At 47.8% G+C, this 25,423-nt stretch overlaps 1 protein-coding gene across 1 annotated transcript in view; it reads right to left on the bottom strand.

The window, feature by feature from the left end:
* The window catches only part of adcy1a (adenylate cyclase 1a), a 68,026-nt gene that overhangs the window by 27,488 nt on the left and 15,115 nt on the right, over positions 1 to 25,423 (bottom strand). Inside the window, 4 exon segments of the mRNA XM_064334146.1 lie at positions 2,196 to 2,337; positions 3,136 to 3,294; positions 10,189 to 10,316; positions 24,774 to 24,905. Of these exon segments, the coding sequence (XP_064190216.1) occupies positions 2,196 to 2,337; positions 3,136 to 3,294; positions 10,189 to 10,316; positions 24,774 to 24,905 (561 nt within the window).

Raw genomic sequence — 25,423 nt, 5'->3', positions numbered from 1 at the left:
TTTTCAGGTTAGAAAAGCAAATGGGTGACACCTGCAAGGTGTTCGTCGCTGGGGACAGAGCTGCGTGTTTCGTAGGTCACACCTCATCATAATCGGCCTCGAAGATCCGGAGTAAAAAAAAACTTTTTAAAAACAAGCCTCTAGCTGCTATGTGGGGTGAAACATTGTGATAACACTGTTTTAGGGTGATTCGTAAGCATTCGTTATCCCTTAATAAGCAGGACATAACCTAGCATGACCACTGCCTGGATACAGTGGTCTTTGGTTTTACAGCGGTAAGAAGCAACACAAAGAATCAAAATGATTTTCACTGTTTCATCTCCTAATGTGACGGTACATTGCTTCATGTGCGGTTAGACTCACTCTTGCTAATGAGAGTAAAAAAGACAGAGCAGCTTGAGAAAGGTAGTTAGGGACCCTAATATTCGGCTCGTCAACCAATCGCGTCAGTGCCACCTCTCATCCCGTGGTTTTTGGGAGTCTTGCGCTCCCCCCGTCTGAAGAATCATAATTTGGACAGATCAAAGGCTGCTCCGCTGGAATTAAACGAGTTCACAGCCCGCGAATGAGTGACTGAAGCGGTGTCAATCCCAGCATGCACTGCAAAAGAAGTTCATTCTGCGGAATGTCTCTCTCCTAAGCCACTTAGCGGGGATTTGTCAAACAGAATTATTCAAAATCAGCGAAAACTACAGCGAGAGTAATCCAGATTGTCTCATACCGGTTATTTATATGTGAATTTCTTGATAAACCTGACCTTGCGTTCACTCTGGTACAGTAGGTTAATCTTCCCTTTCAGATCTCTAACATTTTTATCTGACAATAGCACTGTAAATTCTCCTCAAAATAAACATTATCGCAACTACTTCTGTGACTACTACCTCCCTATTCTTCCGTGTTACTTTGCTACAGTTCATCTCTTTATCGTGTTACATACACGTGCACATCGAGTGTCATTTAACCTACTGGCTTAGGGGCTGAGACTGATCAGTGTCCTGGTAAACAGGGTTGCAAATGCATCTGACAAGTATATAATGTCATATTATGAGAACATCATCTTAATACCACTAGTGCTACTGCAACTACTACTACAACTACCTACTGATGCTACTACTACTGCTACTATTATTATTACTATCAGTAGTAGTAGTAATAAAATTATTACACTGTATGACATTGCTGTTGTTGTACGGTATATGTTTAAGGTAACAATGGCCTCATTATCAATATGGTTTAGACTCCACATAATCAATAAGGGGTGATCCATTAAGCAGCATGACAGAGGGTGATACAATGACACTGTGTCATTCAACCCACTGAGTCATTCAGCCACACTCAACCCACTGAGTCATTCAACCCACTGAGTCACTCAGCCACACTCAACCCACTGAGTCATTCAACCCACTGAGTCACTCAGCCACACTCAACCCACTGAGCCATTCAACCCACTGAGTCACTCAGCCACACTCAACCCACTGAGTCACTCAGCCACACTCAACCCACTGAGTCACTCAGCCACACTCAACCCACTGAGCCATTCAACCCACTGAGTCACTCAGCCACACTCAACCCACTGAGTCACTCAGCCACACTCAACCCACTGAGCCATTCCACTGCACAGTACCGCTGGAGAGACAGTCTGCAGAATCACAGGCCGATAAAGAAGCCCTTGCAGTCATTCACCTGTCCAGCACACAGGCAGCAGCTCACGATGAGCCACAAGGGGGGGGGGGGGGGGGAGGAAGGTTCGGGGAACAAGGGGGACAGGGGGAAGGTGGGGGGGGGGGCTATTTTAAGCTCTGACAATCCCACTGTTAGAACCCTGTCTGCAGCGAGGGAGGAGAAAAAAAATCAACCAGCCACAGCGGCTGTCCTCAAATGACCTGAAATCTGTTTTCTCAAGCCAACCTGGCGTCTGCTCTGAGTTCAGCTTCTGCTCTCACTGTTTCGTACCGTGCGACGCAGGGGGGGGGGCAAAGGCCCTTCAGGAAAGACCAAGACGGGATCCCCCCAAATAAAACTGCCACAGTGGCAAAAATCTGTCCCCATGAATGAATAAATCAAAAAAATAAAATGAATGCACAATGTAATGCACAACATACTGTACGGGTCATATTTCAAAATGGCTGACCCTGCGTCATTTTTTTTTTTTTTAACTGGTTTTTTTGGGGGGCGGGAACGACGCCATTCAGCACCTTCCTCCGGTGAGACGGCACGATGAAGAAGGTCTCGATGTGGTGCTTCTGGAGGAAGGCGTTCCTCTCGTGCCCGTAGCCTGGCTCCACCTCGTAGTCCCCGTTCAGACACTCCAGGGTGGTCCGGGTGATGTGCACCTTTCTGTTTTTGGGGGGGGGGGGGGGGGGTGGGGGAGGGGGGGAACCATTCACCATTATACTTTTCATAAGCTGGACTGCTTACTAGGTGATAAGTTTTTTTCTTATTTTTTTCATAAAATTGTTACAATTGCATTTCTGTAACTGTATCGGACAGCAGGCGTGTGGCGTGTGTGCGTGTTCCTGTGGCAGGATGTACTCAGACGAGCAGAGAACACAGAGAGAGTGCAGGAACACGCAATTACAAGAACATGCCTGTTCACTGGCCTGTAAACACAAACTCAGAGAGTCCAACGCCACGTCAAGCCTGGGCTAGAATCCCCAGAGGGGCGGCGGCCCTGCCTGTGACGTGTGACCCCACAAGCTGTTCTGCACAGAGGCAACAGCGATAGTCCTGATGCCTATTGCCTCTGCTGTGCATTCAATGCAGAGGCATGCATAGCATGCATGTTCTGATGCAGGGGTGTATGCAGTCCTTGCATTACAGGCATTTAGCAGACGCTCTTATTCAGAGCGACTTACACAGCAACTTTTTTTTGCTGTTTTTTTTTTTTTTTTTACACATAGCATTTACATTGCATCCATTAGTACAGCTGGATATATACTACAAGCAATGCAGGGTAAGTACCTTGCTCAAGGGTACAACAGCAGTGAATTACCCGGGACCTTACCTTTCGGATACAAGACCAGCTCCTTACCCATTATACTACATTATACCATACAACACTGTCACACTACATTCTGGTGCACAGTCTTCAGGAGGGTGCATCACGTAGGTGTCCTGGTGGACAGGTCTACTGACCCAGGCAGTCCGCCTGCCTCCATCACGTTGGCCAGCGTCACGTCGTTGGACCAGACGTCGTACTGCCACTTCCTGAGTCCCAGCACCCCGCACAGCACCCGGCCCGTGTGCAGACCCACACGCATGTTCAGGTCCACCTCCGTGGCCTCCGCCACCGACCTGGGGAGAGGGGGGGAGGGGGGGGGAGAGGGATGGAGAGAGAGGGAGGGGGGGGGAGAGGGGCAGAGAGGGAGAGAGGGGGAGAGGGGCAGAGAGAGAGAGAGAGAGAGAGAGAGAGAGAGAGAGAGAGTGACAGGATTAATCATCTACAGAGGCAATCACACAGGCAGTCCTGTGGATCACAGTCCAGAAATGACCAAATTAGGGTAAGTACAGTTACAGCAAGGAGATACACCAATCACACAGCATGCTGGTAAAAAGCAGTTGAGGAACATTAATAATTGTTGGAGGAAACTAGTTCCTGCTAGTTCCCAAAGGGAGTTAGGAGGAGGAGCCAGGAAGTATCCACCAGCTCATGTTTGTATTGTAACATCGGTCGTTACCAACAAACTATTCATCCGCAAACGCTCAGTACAACCCAGGGAACGAGGTCATTCGACAACGTCAGCTTTCCACTTTTTAAAAGCCGGTCAAGCGTGCGGCTGGAACCAAAGCTAGCAGACGCTAGGGACCAGGGTCTGCGTCCACAACACAGCCTCCCTGAGTCTCTTTCACGCGCAATTCTTCCTGAAAATCATTTTTTTTTATAGTTCAAGGCTCTATTTTCTGTACTGCTCCAGTGTCTGAAACGAAAGGTTTCTTGGCACACATTACACCCCTTCATTCCAACCGAGTATCATTCGAATGCCACAGGATGCCTAAGCATTGTCGGTGAGAACATACATCCCTTTACGGCCATAGTCTACTCGTTTTATTAACAGAAACTTCCGACAGGATAGCGCTTTGTGTCGCGAAGCACGCATTATCTCAAGGCTGTTTCCCATAAACACGACAGTGACTTAAAGTTTACTGCATTTAAGACTCCAGTCGCCTGCACAGGCCCCTCAGATGCAATACAGCACAAGCTGGGGCGGGGTGGAACGGGTAGGTTCGCAGCTTCAATGAGCGACTGGGAAAAAAAACCACAGGGACAGTGTCATCCTATTGAGTCAGCATGAACCAGAATCCCAAAGGAATGTTTCCAGCACCTTGCTGAATCCATGCCCTGAAGAAGCCAGGCTGTACTAGATACTGGATACTTTGTACTAGATACGAAAGGGCGCCCCCTACCCTGTGCTAGATAAGGGTTCCACCGAGTGTATATATTAGCAGGTAAAAGTTTTAGATGGAAAGACCTTTTAGATGTAATGCTGCCGGGAGTTTCCTCCAATTCTTTTGCAGTTGACACTGACTATAAAACCTTCTGCTTGGCAGAGACCGCTATGAAGTCACTAATATACAGACCCAATCAATTTAGTCCACTGCAATTTAGTTTACAGCTGGAAATCAGCATGTTCAACATTAATTATTTTTTTTTAGGGGGGGAGGGGAGGGGGTTGCTGGGTTTTACCTCTGCCTATTCCCCTTAAAGAATGATGAACCAGTTCTTACATTTCTTAATTTAATTTTTTTTTCTTTTTTTTTTTTTTTTTTGCAAACACATGTGCTTGGAGGAGATAAGGCAGCGGAAGGAAATCACGGGTACTTTTCGGATTTGAAAGACTTCCTCAGTTCCCTCTATCCGCCGTCCCTGTGCAGAGCTGTGAGCGGGGGGGAGGGGGGGGGGAAAGGGAACTTCAAAGGGAGGAGAGAGAAATCTGCCGATCATCCTGAAAGCGGGGATTTGGAGCGGACAGAAAGGGGGGCGCCCTGATTAAAGCGTTTCGGCGACTGCCGCCACGGATAAGAGGGACCAACCGACACCGAGAAAAAAAAAAAAACGAGGAAAAAAAAGGCCTTTTCTGAAAATACCACCACACTGCAAGAGGAAAACGATCCTACCCCCTCGCCTACTGTCGTGGGGTGGAATCAGGGCTGGGGGTCAAATATGTATTTGTTTTGGATTCAAATACTTTTCTGCACTCTATTGATCTTGTCTGGTGCACTGGAACCAATGAAATGCTCTCAAAAAGTGCAAAACCCCGCCCTTCTGGTCATATTTCCCCACCTAGCCTGCATCCATTGGGCATTCATATACTCAGATCACTGTTGCCTAGTGACCTGAAAATCCATGATGTCACAATACTCAGGTCCCCGGGTTCTATGAGGAGTGACCACAGTACTGATTGGTGCATTCCCCTGCACACAAAACACTGAATATAACCACACTTTATGGTCCGTAAAGAGCCACCCATTGAAGAAGGTCCTTGATTGGTCAGCCGGAAAAAAAACCACCCCGCCTTGTTGTGTCCTTCGGTTGGTCGGCTGGATCACAGCCACACCTTGCCCCCCCGCTAGCCCCTGAGTCTATTCACTCAGACAGTAGCCACGGAAACGAACGGTTGTCGACCAACGGTTGTCTGTTCTGGCGTGCGGGGGGGCGTGCGGGCGGCCGTGTCCCTATACAGAACACTGCGGCGATGGTCCGCTCATTTTCAAATTATGCAGCACGCCGTGCAAATAAGAAAAATGGTTTCATGCTTTAGAGGCCAGCATTAAAATGCATTTCTCGCCGTCAGATGAGATTCTAAAATCCACACTGCTGTTACACTGCCTACTAGGGGGGAGGCACATTAGGCTACCACTCCTCAGAAGTGATTCTCCTGCCTGAGTTCCCTTTTGAAATAATTACCAACTTTAAGCTCTCTCTCTCAGTCCATTTGCATATTATTTCTGGAAACATTTTCCACTTGGCAACATTAGTGAGCTTCCGCTGCTATCCGCAAAAAGAAATTAAAACACGTCCCTCTAGCCAAGTTTGTAGCACAAAAATGCAGGAATGATTTTACATAAAGCCTTGATATCGATAACAAAGCACTTTTCCTTTCAAATCATGGAAGTGAACGCGACACACAGAATGTTTCAGACGATTGTGCCCGAACAGGACAATAAATAAATAAAAAGCAACGAGGTGATTTATCTCAATGCAGCGGTTATGGTCAAATTAACTTGACATCAGATGTTCCGACGGGAACAGACAGTGCCGATCGGACGCACCAAATACTGATTATAATATATCCCGCATCACAAACGGGCAGGGTGAGCGCATGTAAAATGCATCCATGGATGGTTTCAGGTGACCCAGATGTTTACACACAGTAAGAATAGCACCGCGCCGATGACTGTCAACAGCATTACACCAAACCTCTGTTTTTTTAACGCTTGCTCTCGTTCTTTTTTACGCTTGCTTGGAACGCTACGTGGCACTCACCAGCATGCGCTCTCTGCCAGACCTGGGTCAAATACGCATTTCTTTAGGATTCAAATACTTTTCTGTGCTCTACTGGTCTTGCCTGGTGTAATTGAGCCGGCCAATATGACCAGAAGGCGGGGGTTTGCACTTTTTGAGAGTATATCATGGGTTCCAACACACCAGACAAGATCGGTAAAGTGTAGAAAAGTGTTCGAATCCAAAACAAATGCGTATTTGACCCAGGTCTGCTCTCTACAGAAACGCAGAGGCTGTTGTTTTCAAGCCGCTGTCCGCGCGCCAAGCTCGCACAGACGTGAGCCGGAGGAAGACCTGTCGTGCCTAGCTTTGACAAGCGAGAGACTGCGTCCAGCTGACCAGCAGGAGTCGCTGGCGAGCAGCGAGCTGTGATTACCCATCCTGACTAAACCCTCCCACCTCGAACCAGTTTTTTGTTTTCATTTGGAAAAAAATAAATCACTTTCAGACTCACTGCCAGGAACAGAACTCTCGCACGAATGCTAGTCACCGTGGCAACAATTACAGTTACTGCCTTTCAGAACTGTTACAGAAAGAGTTGGATTTATCTATTTATTCATTTATTTATGTATTTATTTATTTATTTATGAAATGCGAGAGCCGGTCCCTCGGCGTTTGACCTTTTGGGGCGGAGGCATCGCGGCGCACCTCCTTGATGACATTCAAACGGGCGGCGCGCCCGAGCAGCATTAATATTCAGCCCGCGACCTTCAGCGCGCGACCTTCAGCGCCGAGCGGCCCGTTCGCCCAGCCCTGACAGGGGGGAGAGGGGAGAATCCGTTTAAACGGCCAATCAGAAGCGTCGACGCTTTGATCTCGGCGGTTCACAGAGCGACGGTTGAAAGGGAACGCCGGGCCGAGCCGCCGCGCTCGCCGGACGCGCGTCGTCCTCGCCTTCCGCCCCTCCGCCCAATTACCCCGCCCCGTACGCCGCGGGACAGACGAGGCGCGGCCCAAATGAGGCACGGCCCAGCCGAAAGCCAGCGGGGGAACCCGTTAGCGTTCTGCAGCGACGCCGCGCGCTGCTTCGCGCCGTACCGTCTGAACACGATTATGAGCGTGTGAAGCAGGGCGCTCCTGCTTCACACCCTGGGTAAATAAAGGTGAAATAAAATAAATAAAATCTAGGTATCAGCTTATCAGCAACAGAGCTGTAACGCTTTGCGGAAGTGCTTTACAGAAATAAAAACAGTAAGATGCGTTGACACAAAATGAAACGGGGATAAACCATGCAGATTTAAAGTACCTCCTCCTTCTTAAAAAAATGTTAATAAAAAAAAAAAATTAAATATTACACTCGAGTGTCACAGGCCCCATTACTATGGCGGGTGAAATGCAGAAAAAGGGGGCCACACGCTGTTTTTCCTCGAGTTGGATTTCCCCTCATCGATTCAGCCATTCCTACACAGCTCAGCTCATCCGCCACAGACGCGATCAGATGGGGAGATAGTGGATCGGCTGCTCGGGAAGCGACTCACAGGCCGGCTCGATTACTGATGTCTGATCTTTCCTGCACTTTCCAGATACACCCACCCACCCACACACCCACCCCCCCCCCCCCCCACACCCCAACTCTCATTTCTTTCCCTTTCTTTCTGTTTTTTTTTTTCTTTTTTTCTGTTGTCATTCTGTTTTTGTTTTTTTTTGTTTGTTTGTTGCTTTCTTTCATTCTTCTCATTCGACATAAACATCAATCCGGTCTTTTCACGGCCTGACAATCTCTCAATCCGCGCGATCCGAGATTTGGGAATCGTTCAATTACTTCCACCCTGTGCGCCGGCTCGAGGACAAAAGCTCTGCCAAAATTGGGCCACGCCTGCTTGTTTTATTTAACAGCGTCTGATAATTAACCCTGCGGTGTTGGGCCCGAACGTTCTGCGTTCAGAGGACGGTCTCCATTTTAATTACCGCTCTTTGTCAATATCGTCTGAAAAGACGGCCAGGGTTTTTTTAATGGGGGCCAGGCTGCTCGAAACCCTGGTCTCCACGCGTTCACTCTTCCTTACGGCATCCGCCTTGTTTCTCGGTTTCCATGACAACCGCCCAGGTCGCCATGCTGAATCCCATGTACCGTATGCTACTGTATGTGGCGTTAATGGTCGTCCTTTAACAAGTTGTACAGATGTAAAGACAATCTGATCACACTTTACTTGAAGTGGGACTTCAGAACAACCTAATATAATGAAAAGCCACACCCCTGACCAAGATACAGAACTGATATGCGGTCATGAACTATGTGCTGGTATGCATTTTCACATTACTGACACAACATTATGATTTACATGGTTCTATGAAAACCAGCTATTATGAGCAGTTGTAATTAAGCAGTTATAACATCTGTACTGCACAGCATGTCGTCTTATTACAATGTTATATGCACTTAATAAGCTTGCTGTGGATGTCCTGCTTCAGTTAAAGTGTAATTGACAAAATGTCAGAATGTGATTACATTACAGGCATTTAGCAGACACTCTTATCCAGAGCGACTTACATTCTATCCAATTATACAGCTGGATATATACTGGAGCAATGTAGGTTAAGTACCTTGCTCAAGAGTGCAACGGCAGTGTCCTAGCGGGGAATCGAACCTGCGACCTTTAGATTACAAGCCCAACTCCCTTTGGACCCCTTATGCTTTCTTCCTGAAACCATGACACATTTGCAGAACGTGTTAATATCCCTGGCAAGTGTATCACAGACCTTTCAGTCAACTGCCAGGCCTGACATCACTGGCAACTAGGATCCGCTTGGCTTCTTAGTGCCTCCACCAATCCGAATCTGGGCACTGGGCTTAACGAACGATCCTGGAGACACGGCGCCGTTCGGCCTGCCAACGTTACAAAGCTCACGCGACGAAATCCGCAATTCCCGGCACATCCGCACAGGTGCAAGCTGACTAATAAACAATTACGTGACGGAAAGCCCCGTTGAAATTGCGCGCGATTGCTACGCGGAGACGCTAGCTGCACGGCGCGGTTGGCTTCGCGCTAATTTAGCCGCGTCTCGTAGCGAGGCCGTCGTCTTCCATCACGTTGCGTTTTCGGGCAGTCAGCTCCGGGGGAAGGGGCTTGGGCAAGGCTTGTTCATCATTTTGGACGAGAAAGCAACGGTGAAAGCGAGACAAACGGGCTCCTTTACGTGAAAGGCGCAATTAATTCGCCCACGCGGACGTGTGGTGAGGCACTGTAACTGCTGAGACCTGATTTTCTCCGATGCTTACAATCGCGGAATAATGCAGTCGAATGTAAGAGCGTACACACCCAGGGCCATAGCAGACGCATAGCCAGATAGCTACAATCCAAATCCAAAGTTACAGCATTTTTTAAATGGATAGGACAAGGAACACTGACATTTGGCAACATTTGGATGTCTATGACATCCTGCTATGGGAACTTGCACGGAGTCCAACAGGAACCACAGTGGAAGACATACACAGTATCTCTTGGTACATCCAGAGGGCGTTCAAAAGAAACCTCCCTAACACATTGGTGACCCCCCCCACCCCCAACATATAAATACAGTGGACATGTTCCGGGTTTGGGTTTGCAGCATGACAGATCTCAAGTTTAGGACAACCTGTTTTAAAAGTGAAACTACTCAAAATAGTTGCACCACAAATTGCGCGTGGGCAACGACTCCTTTTGCAAGGATGGCCGGGCTGAAATGTATCTTTCTTTCGTACTCACGTGATGGTGTCGATCATGTCCAGGCCCATCTCCACGCAGCAGTGGGCGTGGTCAGTCTTGGGCTGGGTCAGGCCAGAGACGCAGTAGTAACAGTCTCCCAAGATCTTGATGCGCCTGCAGTGGTTTTCCTGTCAATCAAAGAGCGTGACGTTCATGATTTTGGCCTGCTTACTGCCCATCCATCCATCCATCCATCATCTATACCTATAGGGTCGTGGGGGTGCATGATCATGATTTTGGCCAGCTTACTTCCCATCCATCCATCCATCATCTATATCTACAGGGTCGTGGGGGTGCATGATCATGATTTTGGCCAGCTTACTGCCCATCCATCCATCCATCCATCCATCATCTATATCTACAGGGTCGTGGGGGTGCATGATATTCATGATTTTGGCCTGCTTACTGCCCATCCTTCCATCCATCCATCCATCATCTATATCTATAGGGTCGTGGGGGTGCATGATCATGATTTTGGCCTGCTTACTGCCCATCCTTCCATCCATCCATCCATCATCTATATCTATAGGGTCGTGGGGGTGCATGATGTTCATGATTTTGGCCTGCTATGCCCATCCATCCATCCATCCATCATCTATATCTATAGGGTCGTGGGGGTGCATGATATTCATGATTTTGGCCTGCTTACTGCCCATCCATCCATCCATCCATCATCTATATCTATAGGGTCGTGGGGGTGCATGATGTTCATGATTTTGGCCTGCTTACTGCCCATCCATCCATCCATCCATCATCTATATCTATAGGGTCGTGGGGGTGCATGATGTTCATGATTTTGGCCATGATTTTCGTGCATTGTGTACGCGTGTGCATGCATGCTCGTCTGCACGCGTTCATGTATGTACGCGCATGTGCTGTATGAGTGCATGTTTATATCACATATGGATGTACGTTCGCTTGCCTGTTTGCGTGAGGGCTTCGTCGACCTCACACTGAATCAGTGAGGCACGGTACTGAAGTAGAATCCCTTCCTCTGTGTGTCACGGAAACCGTGCCTCCGCTTTTGTTGGGGGGGGGGGGGGGTGGGAGGGCAGAATCGCATCGCAATCTCCCGCTCATTCATTAACGAGCGACACGTGCCGGCGGTACAAAGAGACGCTCCCGTGAAGCACGTTCAGCCCGCGGCTACGGCGATGATGGGGGACGCAAAACTCTGATCCGGGAGCAGTGGCTGATGGGAAATCAGAGGCCGGGCCTGAGAGGGGGGGAGCAGATGAGAGCAGACAGGAAGTGGCGGCTCGCTTTTCCACTCCCGGGAGCGACAAGTCCCACTGATGTGGGAGGAGCCTGGAGCCCCGAGTGTGTGCGTGCATGTGTGTGTGTGTGTGTGTGCGTCCTGGTGTGTGAGTGTGTGTGTATGAGAAAGAGGGTCTGTGAGTGTGTCCGGGTGTGTGTGTGCATGTGTGAGAGACAGAAAGAATGTCTGTGAGTGTGTGTGTCCTGGTGCTTGTGTGTGTGTATGAGAGAGTGAGTGTGTGTGCGTGTGTGTGTGTGTGTATGTATGTACATCCTTACGCACGAGTGCATGATGCTAGTTCTCATCTCCACTGTAATGTTCCCCACCAATCTGCCATCGTCTGAGAGCAGCAGGGCCTGGCAGAGCTCCAGATCAGTCGGCACTGTTAATGAGGCTCTTATCCCCCTCTCACCCCCCGACTCCCCCCCCCCCCAGGCCTCGGCAGCTCACTTCCTGATTCAGCAAATTCAAACAAACACTGCCCCCCCCACCCCCCGGCCACAGGCCCCATCGCAATGGAACTTTAGCTCACATTCTGCTATCATCTCAACTGTGACCTCACAAGAGAACCCACACATCAAGAACACTGACGGTAGGCCAATGAGAAGGCCGCTCATAAAAGAGCATCTTCAGAATTAATTGGCAGTTGCTTTTTTTCTTTTCTGGTTTCGTCTCCTTGACGATGCGTTTCAGCACAGTGGAGGATCACTACCGAACGACACTCCACTGCAAGACTTGATGGTAATATGGCCTGATGAGGAACAAGTACGTTTTTGGCTCTGTTTAATTCCCTCTCATTCATTTCTAATTGCAGCGAGAAGTTTGAGAAGCTCTCCTTAATTATCCCCCCCCCCCCCCAAAAAAAAAGGAGATTAAAAAAATCTAAGCCTAGGATGAATAAATAAACAGGTAAAGTAAAAATACGTGCGTAAATGACAAAATGTCTGTCAAAATGAAATGCAGAACTGCGGGAAAAGTTTTTGTGATGTTATGTTGTGACTGGAAACATACGCTGTATGTTATTACACTTAATAATAAAAGTTACAATGATTACTTTTTCTTTAGCAGCTAAAGAGTTGATAGATCATTTATGGTGGGACATTCTGTTCACAACACACCTGAGAAAATGCCTGCAAAGATCTTCAAAAAGAGAAAGAAAAAAAAAAGATCTAACTCTTCACATAACCTGTGCCCTTATTCACCCAGCAGTGCACCTATAGCTGATCATGAAACAGACACTACCTGTCAATCATGGCATAACAAAACCGAGCCCATTCCCACATATCGTACGGCTTTCAGATGAAAGAAATAAGCCTTGTGACAGGCAGAAGTGCTTCGGTCATTACCTGGCAGATAGACACGCTGACCTTCGAGTGACCCGTGGGGGGAAGAATTGACTCGAGAGCAAACCGCAATCCCATAATACACCTGTCCCCCCTGCCTCGCATGATAAAATGGGCCAGTGACAAAAAGAAACAGAACAGATATGCTTTTTCAGTAAAATTCCGTGAGTTATTTCCTGAACGGTTGCCCAGCTAAATCTAGCCTTTATCTTCAAATACATGAAGCTGGGCTTACATTGCTCTCTAAAGTCTGGGAATGTGCATATATGTTTTTATACTCAAATACTGGTAGAACACAGACTCCAGGACAGGGCGTACTGTAACGCCTGGATGTAAACACGTCTCCATCAAGCTCCCATGAAACCTCCTTTAAATAATGTATTATATTAAAGCATTATTATGATTTACAGTGCAATGACTGTCCTAAGGCAGCTGTTTCTCACCCCTTACAAATGGCTTTAAAATATACACTGAGGAACAGCTGGTACGTCAGTCCTGATGTACCATGAGCGTTTACAGGCAGCGAGTAATGTGAGCGTTAGCAATTAATTCACACGAAACAGACGTAGCACAGCTTTATTAATGGGTCACGAATGAAGTGGCACCAATTCCCTGTTTACAAAAGCATTTAAAATAAAAATTATGAACTGTTGCAACACATTAATAATATACAATGTGTCACGTGAGAATTTAAGAAGAAAGGGTAATGCTAGCACATAAGGCTAATGCTAGCTCATAATCCTCCAAGATGTCTTACCTTTCTGTCCATTTCGGTGACAGTTACATTCAGAGTTTTGTATGAATTTTTCCAGAATTCTTACAAACTACAGTAGTTATTACATGGGCAAGTAATAACCCCTGTAGCCCAGAAAATCATAAGCTCTTTCGAATCAAATAACGGTTAAGAGTCAAGAGTTAATGGGACTGGAGTAGAAGCCTTATACTTTTGTTAATCATCCAGAAACTTAACATTAAAAACATATGATGGAAAAAGACTTGTAGGTATATAATGTTTATTTTTCCATCTAAAAATAACATTTGCACACACACACACACACACACACACACAAGCACAGGCACACGCACAGAGAGAGACAAACAAACAAGCAAACACACACACACACACACACATGCAGAATGAGACATACAACCAAAACTTAAATCTTGGCTCATGTCAGTAGGCACTTCAGGACATAAAATTACTCAGTCCTTCCCTGTGCTTTTTCTTCACCCCCCTGTTGCCCCCCCCCCCCAGACCAGCTCTCCACCTCTCTGTAGACATAAACCAGGTTCATCTCTGCAGCCACAGCACAGGCAGCTCGGCGGGGCTGTCGGGGCTCTTCATATCATATCATCGCCACGGCAACAACGACGGGCTCTCCCCAAAACAGCGTCCGTGCTATCCGACAGCTTCGCCACCCGCCAGCAGGGGCCATTAGCGCCTACGCTAGCAGAGACCGGCCGCGGGGGCCCTGTCTGAACTCGTCGCCGGCGGCAACACAGACGACGCCCTCCCGGAGCTCCGCCCCCTTTGTCTCCTGCTCGTGCCAACCGACAAGCCTCCGCCTCCCCGAATCTGGATCCTGTTACCTAACGGGCGTGCCAATTTAACGGGCAAAAAAAAATTTAAATAAAAACTGTTCAAAACTCCGTCTTGGTCACAGGGTATAATGAGCTGCGGTACCACAGATGTTTCATTTTGGTTCGCGTTCCTGTGGCAGACCGAATATTAGAATTGTAAATCATAGCTCTCTCCTCCCCCCCCCCCCACCACAATCTCAATATTATTATGCTTATTAGGAATATTATAATTATGAGTTTTTAAATTCTTTTATAATTATTATCGTCGTTATTGCAGCAGCAGCGGTAGCAGTAATAGTATTATTATGAAGATGAGGTTGAGAATAATCGGCGACAGGAAATTAGCTTAAAGCTGAAACAGGAAGGCAATAAGCAAAGCAAACAGTGACTGTATAGGATCTCATCCTACCTTTAATGGCAATTTACCTGTGTCTACATCACATTAACTTTCACATAATGTTCACTTGATAAAAAGGGCCTTTGTATGATAGGGGTGTAAACAGTGTGTGTTTGTGTGTCCATCACAGGTGATATATCTACAGGTGTGTGTGTTTCCCAACCAGGTGTGCTGGCAGACAAGGTCAGGTGGGCTGTGTGAAAAATCAGTTTTAAAAAAATTTCAAATGAATTTTTAAAAAAAACTTAAATGAACAAGTCCCAGTCACAAAAGCCAATACTGTATAAATGATAAATCGTCAATAACCTGAAAGCATTAGGCCAAAGCATACCCTTTTAGGTACATGATATTCTGTAATTAAGTGTCAGGGAAAACAGTCAGAGCGAGCGTACAAGCGTGCACTGAACTTCACGCGATCGGGCTGCAGTACGGTGGTGAACGATGCTACAGCAAGTCTCATCTTACCGAAGGGGGTGGTGCAGGCTTCTTTACGAGCATCAACTGATTCCATAAAAAGGCAAACAACTCTATGTTATATAGAACAGGTGTGAACTGCGGTTGCTCAAGCCGTGGATAGTATCACCAGGCTGTGATCAACAGACTCGTCATGGCATGGGGGTGTGTGGGCCTGACAGATCAGTGAGAGGTCTCCAAGTGAAAACCCTTCGGGAACTGAATGTGGGATGGAGCGCTGTCCTTAGACTGCTCAGTGGGTGGTTAGGCACCAAGGCCCTAAATCTGTGTCCCCAATCAGGAACTGGAGGACAAGGGAGATGAGGCATGGGCCACATCGAAATCAGCACCTACTACAGAGTATAGCTGTTCAGAACTCTTTAGCAGAGAGCAGTTAAGTAGGCTCAAAATGTAATTTTCTCTGAATGCAGCGTACTTAAAACCCCGGGAATTATTTTATACTTACTTTACAGGGTTTTTGCTGAGAACATTCGAATACTCGCATACTTTTCAGGAAGTAAACAACCATTTGGGCAAAAATGACACGTAGCTTCGCTTTAAAAATAAGGCACAGCTTTGCTGATGTTCTCCTTCTATAACAACAACAATAACGACACGTCAGCATGACTGCGCAAGGGTGGAACATCTTCTGAAACTTCCACAGTACGGCTGAAAAATAGCACAGAGGATATATCTTCACATACTGCCCATCGCGTACTATCCATCAATCCATTATATCTAGGATGACTGGAACACAGTTGTAGGTTAATTCTCAGGTGACCGAGGGCCCAGTCCAGGAGCAGCGGACTCTCTGAACGCGCCGAGCCGATCTGCAACAAGGCCAGCCATTACAGGCCTGAACACAACCAAGAGTTCAGCATAACACCGCCTCGGATTACTGAGCATTCTTAAACTCTCTGAGAGTACACACCAACCCGGTTAAGATTCACTGGAACACTGTTAGAGTTGATGTGCACGACATATACATTACATTTATTGCCAATGCTTATCCAGGACTCAAAGATAAAGATATCTTATTGAACCTGGGTAATTGTCCTCCACATTTTGACCATCTAGTTACGTAGGAGCCGTGGGCAGCCCGTGAGCGCCCGGGGACCAACACCAGTTCTGAGGCCAGTGCCTTGGGTCAAGGGCACCTGCAGGAGCGCACCTAACATGAGGTCACTGGAGCACCTACAATGTACACCTGCGATGCAAACCCTGGGAATGCTGCCGTTCACAAGGGCGCCAATGGTGACCGGGACAGGTGAGAGAGACGCCAGCTGCACCTGCAGCTCAGCGCCCAGGTGATTTATTCCGTCTGAAGCCCAGAGCCGCGGCGTCCGACGCTCTCCTCCTGCCTGAAACGGCATGCGACTGTTCTGACCTCGGCGGTAAACGAATGATCAACCTGGCCCCAGCGACCGGAGGATCAGCAGGGTCACTACGAGCGACGGGGAAGAAGCACTGTCGAGCCATGACTAACTTTGCTGTGTCATCTGTGACAGACGGTCCGCATCATGCCTGCCCATCCTAAAGGTACTGCCGATCGCCGGTCATCGACTGCATGGCCTAACAACAGGCCTGGACCCGGGCATCAAGGCCATCCCATTAGAGGGACGCAAAAAACAAGTAGTTTGAGCTCTCCTGGCTGACAGGAGCTCTGTAAATTCTTCTAGAAAACGAATGCAAAAACCAGCCTACACATGTGACCCAATCTCCCCACCCCCACCTCGCCATAAGACATTTTAAAGAATAAAATCACTATTTACATCTTTACTGCAGTTAAATGAATAACTAACAGTGACCCCACCCCACCACCCCCCCCACCCCCCCCACCCCTCGCCATAACGACAGATTTTTAAAAATAAAATCACTTTTACTCTTTTATGGGGTTAAATGGAATAAGCTTGCCTAACTGTACTGAACTGTTGGAGTTGCAATGATGACAGGCAGACAGGTTATCATGTCTCCTGTGGGGGGGGGTGGGGGTTGGGGGGGGTGAAATATTTCCGTGGACACAGGGGGCCTTGGGGGGGAGAAAGCTGGAGAGGCACTGCCATAAACCATAAATATGGAAGCAATACACATGCACTGATGATATGACCTCTGGACCCAGCTGCAGGCAGGGGTGTAGAAGCTGAAGCTATACTGACGGACACACCCTAACAGAATGCCAGCACTGACACGATTTAGCTCCATCCTAGCAGGTCCAGAGCATCCTCCCCAGAGGGGGCGGGGGCGGGGGGGGGGGGAAACGGATCTGGGTGTGAAGTTTGACACCTCCCTGTCCAGCACCGACAACATCAGCAAAACACGTCGCTTCGCTCCGCAAAAACATTTGAGGATCGAGGCCCTTATCCCCAACCCATCCCGAAAAAAAACTCACTCATATCTTTATGCTCCAGAGGGGCTTACCAGCAACCTCACTGAACAAGCAGCAGCTTACCCAAAACATTATTTAAAATGTTTTCACTGCAATTGGGTATTGTCATCCAAGACACTGGTGTCATGTCAATAAACATTTTAATAACCGAAACATTTGTTTTCCGGGTCTCACCCCAGCTTACGCAAAACGTTCCCACAACGTTTCTGCCATGTAGCGACGGTGACATAACACTGGCGAAACATTGCGGGGACGTTTTTACCAGAGCGTTCTGTAACCCGCGTTGGCCCTACCTGTCCCTCTCACACACTCAGATTGGGGGACTCCAGACCGGCACAACGTGTCCCACATACGGCCGCTTAAAAAGGGGGGGTGGGGGTCGTGGTTCCTGTCCCGTGGCTCCACACCTCTGGAACGCCCCCCCCCCCCCCGAGATCACCTAAAGCAGCGACTGTCCTTCCTGGTCCCGGACTACCACGGGGTCTGCTGCCATTTGAAGTTACTCTGGAACTTAACTGACCAATGAAAGCAGTCCATTACACAGCCACCTCGTCTGGCTTTCTTGGTTCTGAACTGATTGCTGATATTAAGGCAGGGAAATAAAAAAATTTTAAAAACCCAGCATACCCTGCGGCAGCCTGCCTGGACCAGGAAATAAGACGACTGACCTCAGGGCTTCCTACTCAAACAGGGCCTTTACATCAGTCTGGAAAACCTCTTTTCCAAGCCTGGTACTAATTGGCCATCTCTCTTTCTCTTTTTTTTTTTTTTTGGCGTGCTCGGTTTCTGTCCCTCTAACCGCTATTCCTTCTGTGAATATTGCACGTCTTCATCTTTTGAATTGTTTGTCACTTTTAATTGCGGTGCTCCAGCGCTGCCCATTGAAAAAGCGCTCTGAGACTGCCACGCTGCAAACAGCGCTCTATAAACAGAATTCATTATTGTTGTGTTATTAAATGCCTAACCCTGTCTCCCCCAAGTGAGGGGGGGGGTTACACATGGTCAACCTGCCCCCCCCCCCCCCCCCCCCCCCCCCTTTGCGGCAGACTGCTTTGAGCTCCTGGTAAAAACGCTACTATGGACGCGGCGCCTTATTAAATGCAGGCCATCACCCAGTCGGGTGTCCACAGATTCCTGGTAATAAGCTCTGCTCCCAAATTATGATTGGATAACAGGGCCGCGGGCGCCCAGATGACAGGGACAAATGTCACAGGACACGCCCCCAGTGTGGAGGCCACAGATCCGTGGTAATGTGTGCATGTGTGTATGGCGTGGGCGAGTGTGTGTGTCTGTCAAGCGTGTGGGGCGCGTGTGTGTGTGAGTGTTGCGTGCGGGGTGTGTTGTGGTAGTGTGCGTGTGTGTGTGTCGCTCTCTCCCTCCTCCCTGCACTAAGCTCCAGTCGACAGTTTCGGTGCCATTTCAGATCCGAGCGGGATTATCCCGGTCACATGCTCCGGCTACAACACACAATCTGCTGGTGTTTTTAATTATCTCCACGCAACACGGGGAGCAAGAGAGAGAGAAAGAAAGGGAGAGAAAGAGCAAGAGAGAGAGAGAGGAAGGGAGAGAAAGAGCAAGAGAGAGAGAAAGAGAAAGAAAGGGAGAGAAAGGGAGAGAAAGGGCAAGAGAGAGAGTGTTACAGGAGTGGATAGAGAGAGAGAGAGAGAGTGTTACAGGAGTGGATGGAGAGTGGATCTACGGTGCTTCCACTGTCCGCACGTCTCCACGACTCCCCGTTGACTTAATCCAAAATATGCAGATCAATAATCTACACAGATTAGAGATGAAGAGCAGGACATTCAAGGCGACCTCCTGGTGACCCCACAGAGGGAGATCGCTTCCTTATCTTCCCTTACCGTATCTGGACATTCATTTGCTAACATGTTCAGTTCTGAACGTACCGTATTTATTCCCTGCCAGTAAAACGACCCTGTTGATGGGACTCGGGATTAATACGAATCTAAAAAGACGACATAAAATTACAGTATCTGTACAGTATCACTGGCGTGTTCAGTTCCAAAATGAATTATTTGCAGACGGTAAAACGATCCTGTTGATTCAATTGAGGGTTCCCAGACATAAAATTATCTGTACATGTATGCACTAACATGTTCAGCTCTAAACCTATTCATTGGCCGACATTATCCTGTTGATTCAACATCCGGGTTAACATGAGTCTAAAAGACATAAACTCCATATTATCATATTCTACTGTATGGAGCATTTCATAGCATTTCACTGAGTGCCTCCTCCAGAGGGGCCTGTGGATCCTGGGGTAGTAGTTGTGTTCGTGCCCAGAGCTGTGAAGCTGTTTGTGGGCAGGAGCACGGGCGTCTCTCCCTGCTGTGCTTCTCCTCTCATTTCCTGCACGCCCCCCCCCCCCCCTAAACCCCCCCTGTTCTTATCTCCTCCATTTTAATGAGGCCTGGGCCTGCGCACAAACTTAGATAAGCACAAATCAATATAATATTAAACAAGTTTTCAAAAAAAAACAAAAACACAATTCATGACTCCTGTAGAACGCGCGGCTTAAAATAAATAAATGTCAAGATGACAAATAAGCGGAAAACACGATTGTGATTATCTTGGGTAGACGGCAAAAGACACCCGCCACGTCTAACCTCACCAGGCCTTCTCAGGGCGTACGCAACACCGTCGCGCCGGGACAGCGCGCGGGGGTGGGGGGGGGCGCGCCGGCTCTATCTTTAAACCGTGGAAAACGGCCTGTCAGAACAGAGAGGGAGGACGAATGGATGCAATCAGGACGGTGATGAGAGGGTTCGCCTGGCTGGACGCAGGAGGGAAAGTGCACAGCCGCCCTGCAGGCTTGGAGAAGGGCAGAGCGTCTGGGCTGGGCTGGTCTGGGCTGGTCTAGGCTGGTCTGGGCTGGTCTGGGCTGGGCTGGGCTGGGCTGGGCTGGGCTGGGCTGGGCTGGTCTGGGCTGGGCTGGTCTGGTCTGAGCTGGTCTGCGCTGGTCTGGCCTGGGCTGGTCTGGCCTGGGCTGGGCTGGGCTGGGCTGGGCTGGGCTGGTCTGGCTTGGTATTGCCTGGTCTGGTCTGGCCTGGTATGGCCTGGCATGGCCTGGTATGGCCTGGTCTGGCCTGGTATGGAGTGGTCTGGAGTGGTCTAGTCCGGCCCGGTGCACTACTTACTTACCCGGTGCCATTCTTTCAACACACAGAATTTATTTTTTTTAGTGCACAGCTCCTATATTTAATTAATTTCTCATCTTACTTAAAAAAACATATTTACTAATAATCACACAGATCCATATTTCCCGAATTTTAATTAAGACCAGGGAAAGCTACAGTACGCGATAACAGATAATGGCTGAAATGTTGTGATTTAATGTTCATTAGCAAACAAATAAAAGAACTTCTAATGGTGTGGAGTACAGAGAGGATCAAAACTATAGAAGACAGTATCATACACTGAATTAAGGGTGTGGATGTCTTGGCCCGTTAAGCTCCCTGTTAGCACTGAGTGGAACCCAGGCCCGTTTAATTGGATTTGGATGTGAGGGACTAAAGGAGATCACTTTGGGAGCTCAACGCGATCCGCACACAAACACACACACACACGCGTGCGTGTTCACTTTCCCGCGCGCGCGCACACACACACACTCACGTACACGTACGCAACGGCTTCGTGGCCGTCGCCAGGCTGCTTCCTAATGCGGTTATGAGCCAGTGGTGCCCTTCATGACATCCGACACAAAGAGACCCTCCGTGCTGTTGGAAGCACAGTAACGGGCATCGCTTTATGACATCGGGAGATTGCACATGAGGTATAGTGCAGTTTTCATGCCTGTTTCATTATCATTATTCATGCCTATTATCATCATAACATAGTCTATAATGTGGAATATGAATACAACTAGTGTTTGTTTGACACAGTGCACAGCCACTTGGCCGTCCCAGGATTAGCTGTGAAGCTAAATTGTCACCTGTCAACCCTGCACAGGTAACAACGCAGTGATAAATTCGATGGGTGGCGTTGCAATCGTGCAGCAGTTGAAACAATTACACTGCAGCTCTGCTTTGTTCCAGAGCGCCTTGACTGGCATGCAGACTGATCTTTTTTGGCTGGACCGCAACAGCGGGCCAGCCCTACAAACTCGAACGTCTGTGACTGTGTGACTGAGCAATGAAGTTACACCATTGGTCGGCCGAGTTATGAAGGCACACCATTGGTCGGCCGGATCACGTGTTAGGTCCAGCCACTTACTAGGTTTTAATCTGGTCTTGTTTAAATATCAATGCCCGGGTTCTCATCAGGCATCTCCGTCCATTACACCAGCTGACAGGAAGTCCGACCCGTTCCTCAAACGCTAAAAAAAACAAGAGCACCTCAAAACCTAGCATATGGCTGGACCTAACACATGTGACCCGGCTGACCACTGGTGTAACTTCATAACTCGGCCGACCAATGGTGTAACTTCATAACTCGGCCGACCAATGGTGTAACTTCATAACTCGGCCGACCAATGGTGCAGCTTCATCACTCACTCAGTCACTCAGTCACAGACGTTCGCGTTTGTAGTTTGTGGAGCGAAAGGTGCAGTTAATGAGCCAGAAAGCATGAAAGCGAACACACTGTAACTGAGGAGGAACAACATCCCTCAAACAGCGAGGGGGACGGGAACCCGGGGGGGGGCCGAACGGCGGTTTTGATCTCTAACAACATGGCCGCCCTGGAAGTCCAAAGGCGAAGGCTGCAGTTCTGCTACCGTGGGGAAAAAAAGAAAAGAAAAAAATCAAAGAACCAGGCGGAGACAGAAGAGCCATTAAGCACTGGCTGTAAAAATCCGGCAACGGAGAGAGAGAGAGAGAGAGAGAGAGAGAGAGAGAGAGAGAGAGAGAGAGAGAGAGAGAGAGAGAGAGAGAGAGAGAGAGAGAGAGAGAGAGAGAGAGAGAGAGAGAGAGAGAGAGAGAGAGAGAGAGAGAGAGAGAGAGAGAGAGAGAGAGACAGAGAGAGAGAGAGAGAGACAGAGGGACAGAGGGAGAGAGAGAGAGAGAGAGAGAGTGAGAGATCAGAAAGTCACGCACCGAAGCCTAGGGTCCGAGTCTTCGGCTCACAGCTCTAATCGCGGGCGGGACGTCGCTGTTCGAAACCACCGATTGCTCGGCTCGATAACTAGCCAGCTGTACAAAGGGAGGCAAGGTGGGACGCGGGGGTCAGCTGACCCTCGAGCGGAGGCTTTGGCCCGATGTTTAAAGCCCTTTGTACCGGGATAGCAACGGAGGACTCGCAGGATTTCTACGGAAAAAGAAAAGAAACAAAAAAAAAAAGGATTCTCCGGCCAGCTCGGGCGGTCAGGTGGTCATGCCCAATCAGTGTGGACAGAGCCTCAAACAGAATGGGCAATGCTCTGCTGCTTTCAACCTTTGGCAAGAATTCTGAGCTTCAATATCCTATCAATCAATCAATCAATCAATCAATAAATCAGTCAATCAATCAATCAATCGGTCACGTGGCACCTCTGTCCGTAGAACCACGGTCTGAGGGAGGCTGCTGACACGCAATATAGTGAAAATATGAGGATGGAGAAGATGATGAAGAAGAGTAAATCTAACGAAATGTACGACAGTTAACACATACTATGTTATAGCAGGACACACAGACACGCACACAAGCACACACACACACAAAATGTATGCGTAATACATCAAGCTACTACCATTCATAGGACAGTCACTACGAAAGAAAGCCTCTTTACCGGACCACTACCTCATTTTGAAGCACTAAGGAACATGAACATTTTTGAAAGATTTTGAGTGGGGAGTGCTGGGGGTAAATGGCTGCTTGAGGACAATTTTAATGCTATCAATGCAAATGTCTCAAAGTTGCAAAGAGCATCGACCTGGTCACAGCTGCACAGAGTACATTTCCTGTTTTACAACGTTCTATTCACCAACGAGCAGCAGGGATTCTTTAACATTGCAGTATTTATTTATTTTTTTAAGTACTCAGAGCAGAATCCGTCCAGGTAGCAAGCAGCCACGGCCGGTGTTTTAGCAAGGCAGGGAATAGCCGAAAAAGTGCCTCCTGTGCTCCCGAATTACAGATACAATCAGTTTCCATTTCATACCGTGTCCTGCAATCTGAGACCAGCTCTTCCGGGCGACACCACAAACCGAACGCACTGCAACCAGCGGGGGCCGCTCAGAGGCCTTTTGAAGGGCACATCAAACTAGAAAAACTTCTTTATGAGAAATTTTTTATAGATTTTATTTTATATATATATATATATATATATATATATATATATTTTTTTTTTTTTTTTACAAAAATGTATGAATGAATGGAAATTAATGAGAGCAACAACAATAATATTTGGATTAATGTTGTTGCTCTCATTAATTTCCAAATATTATTGTTGCTCGCTCGCATGCCTGGCAACCGGGAGTGATATTATTCCCGACTGCTGCAAAATGCCTAATTCAGTATTTGGTTATGATCATGAGAACACCGCATGACCCCCGTATTTCAATTCGTGCGATGCAAATCTGTTATCTTAAAAGGCCCAGCGGCGATATCTTTCTCCGCGAGAGGATTCGCGGCTTTGTTCAAAGCAGAGCTCAGGTCTGAATGAAAGGCTACAGGCCCTCCGGTGCATTAGTGCATACGTAGCCTACATTCAGCATTAAATTCATGAAATGAGGCCTATGACCCTGGTAGCGATAGCTCTTTTCATATAAAAGCGGATATTTAGCCCTAGGGTTAATCTCACTGAAATGTGTTTTTTTCCCCCATATCCTTAATGTTGAAAAGCGTAGTTATAAGCAAATATTTTAATGTCCATTTCACACACAGTGCATTTAGGTGGTGTCAGCACCCGCAGAAACATTAAGAAGCCAGCAAGATAAAATAAAAGCAAACAACAAAAACAGACGGAAAAACCGCTCCATTTCCCGTCCTTGATCCCTCGTGTGTCTCTTTCTCTTATTCAATAAACCCAACGCGATAGGGTTGCAGGTGCAAAATGAAAGCAAACAAATGCACCAGACACTTTGAATCATCTTGTCCTCGGTCAAGGTGAACCGCGGGCGCGTGCAAAAATAGAATAATAATTCCGTCGCCACAGGTACAAAAAAAACTCCCCGCTGGACGCAAATGGGAATCAAGTAGTCAAGCGTTTAAAAGGGTGGAAAATCAATTACTCACTGTGGCCAGTTCGTCAAACTTGCCGAAGAGTTCATTCAGCAACTTGACAAGCTCTTGCGCCGTGCACTGGGAAGCCAGACTTGTGAAACCCACGATGTCAGCGAACAGGATGCTGGGTGGAAAAACAGCAAAACATCACGTCAGCCCAACATCGGATATTCCTCAAAAATAAACGAGCCGGTCCAAGCATCCTAAACGAAAACCCGAAAATCAATTATGCTCAAAAGCTGGCATATTTCCACCGATCGAATCGTCTTCAGAAGATCGTATTAAACGGCACTTTGCCGTCGCACAGATGTCAAAATAACGAGGTGTTATCGATTCAATTTACTGTGAATATTTTAACGAGCTGCCATCTGTAACGACAAAACATTACACTTAATTATAACTGTATTATGTTTGCAGCGTGCGTGCTATTTTTAATCTGCAGTATACAACTAAAAATTCTAGAAACTTAATTGTACTTCTCTTCAAGCTCAACAAAATTCTGCTTACAGCTGAATAGGAAGGTCGGGGTGGAACCGGAAAGTTCAGGACTTGACTGAATTTGACAGAGAAAAAGGCTAAGTGGTTTTGGGCTGAAGTAGTATTAGGTGTGTGTGTAGTGCTTGTGTGAAGTACTTTTGCTACTGCTTCAAAAAAGCATCCAC

Source organism: Anguilla rostrata, chromosome 4, assembly GCF_018555375.3.
Source record: "Anguilla rostrata isolate EN2019 chromosome 4, ASM1855537v3, whole genome shotgun sequence".
Classification (NCBI taxonomy): domain Eukaryota; kingdom Metazoa; phylum Chordata; class Actinopteri; order Anguilliformes; family Anguillidae; genus Anguilla; species Anguilla rostrata.
This window is presented reverse-complemented; position numbering and strand designations above follow the sequence as displayed.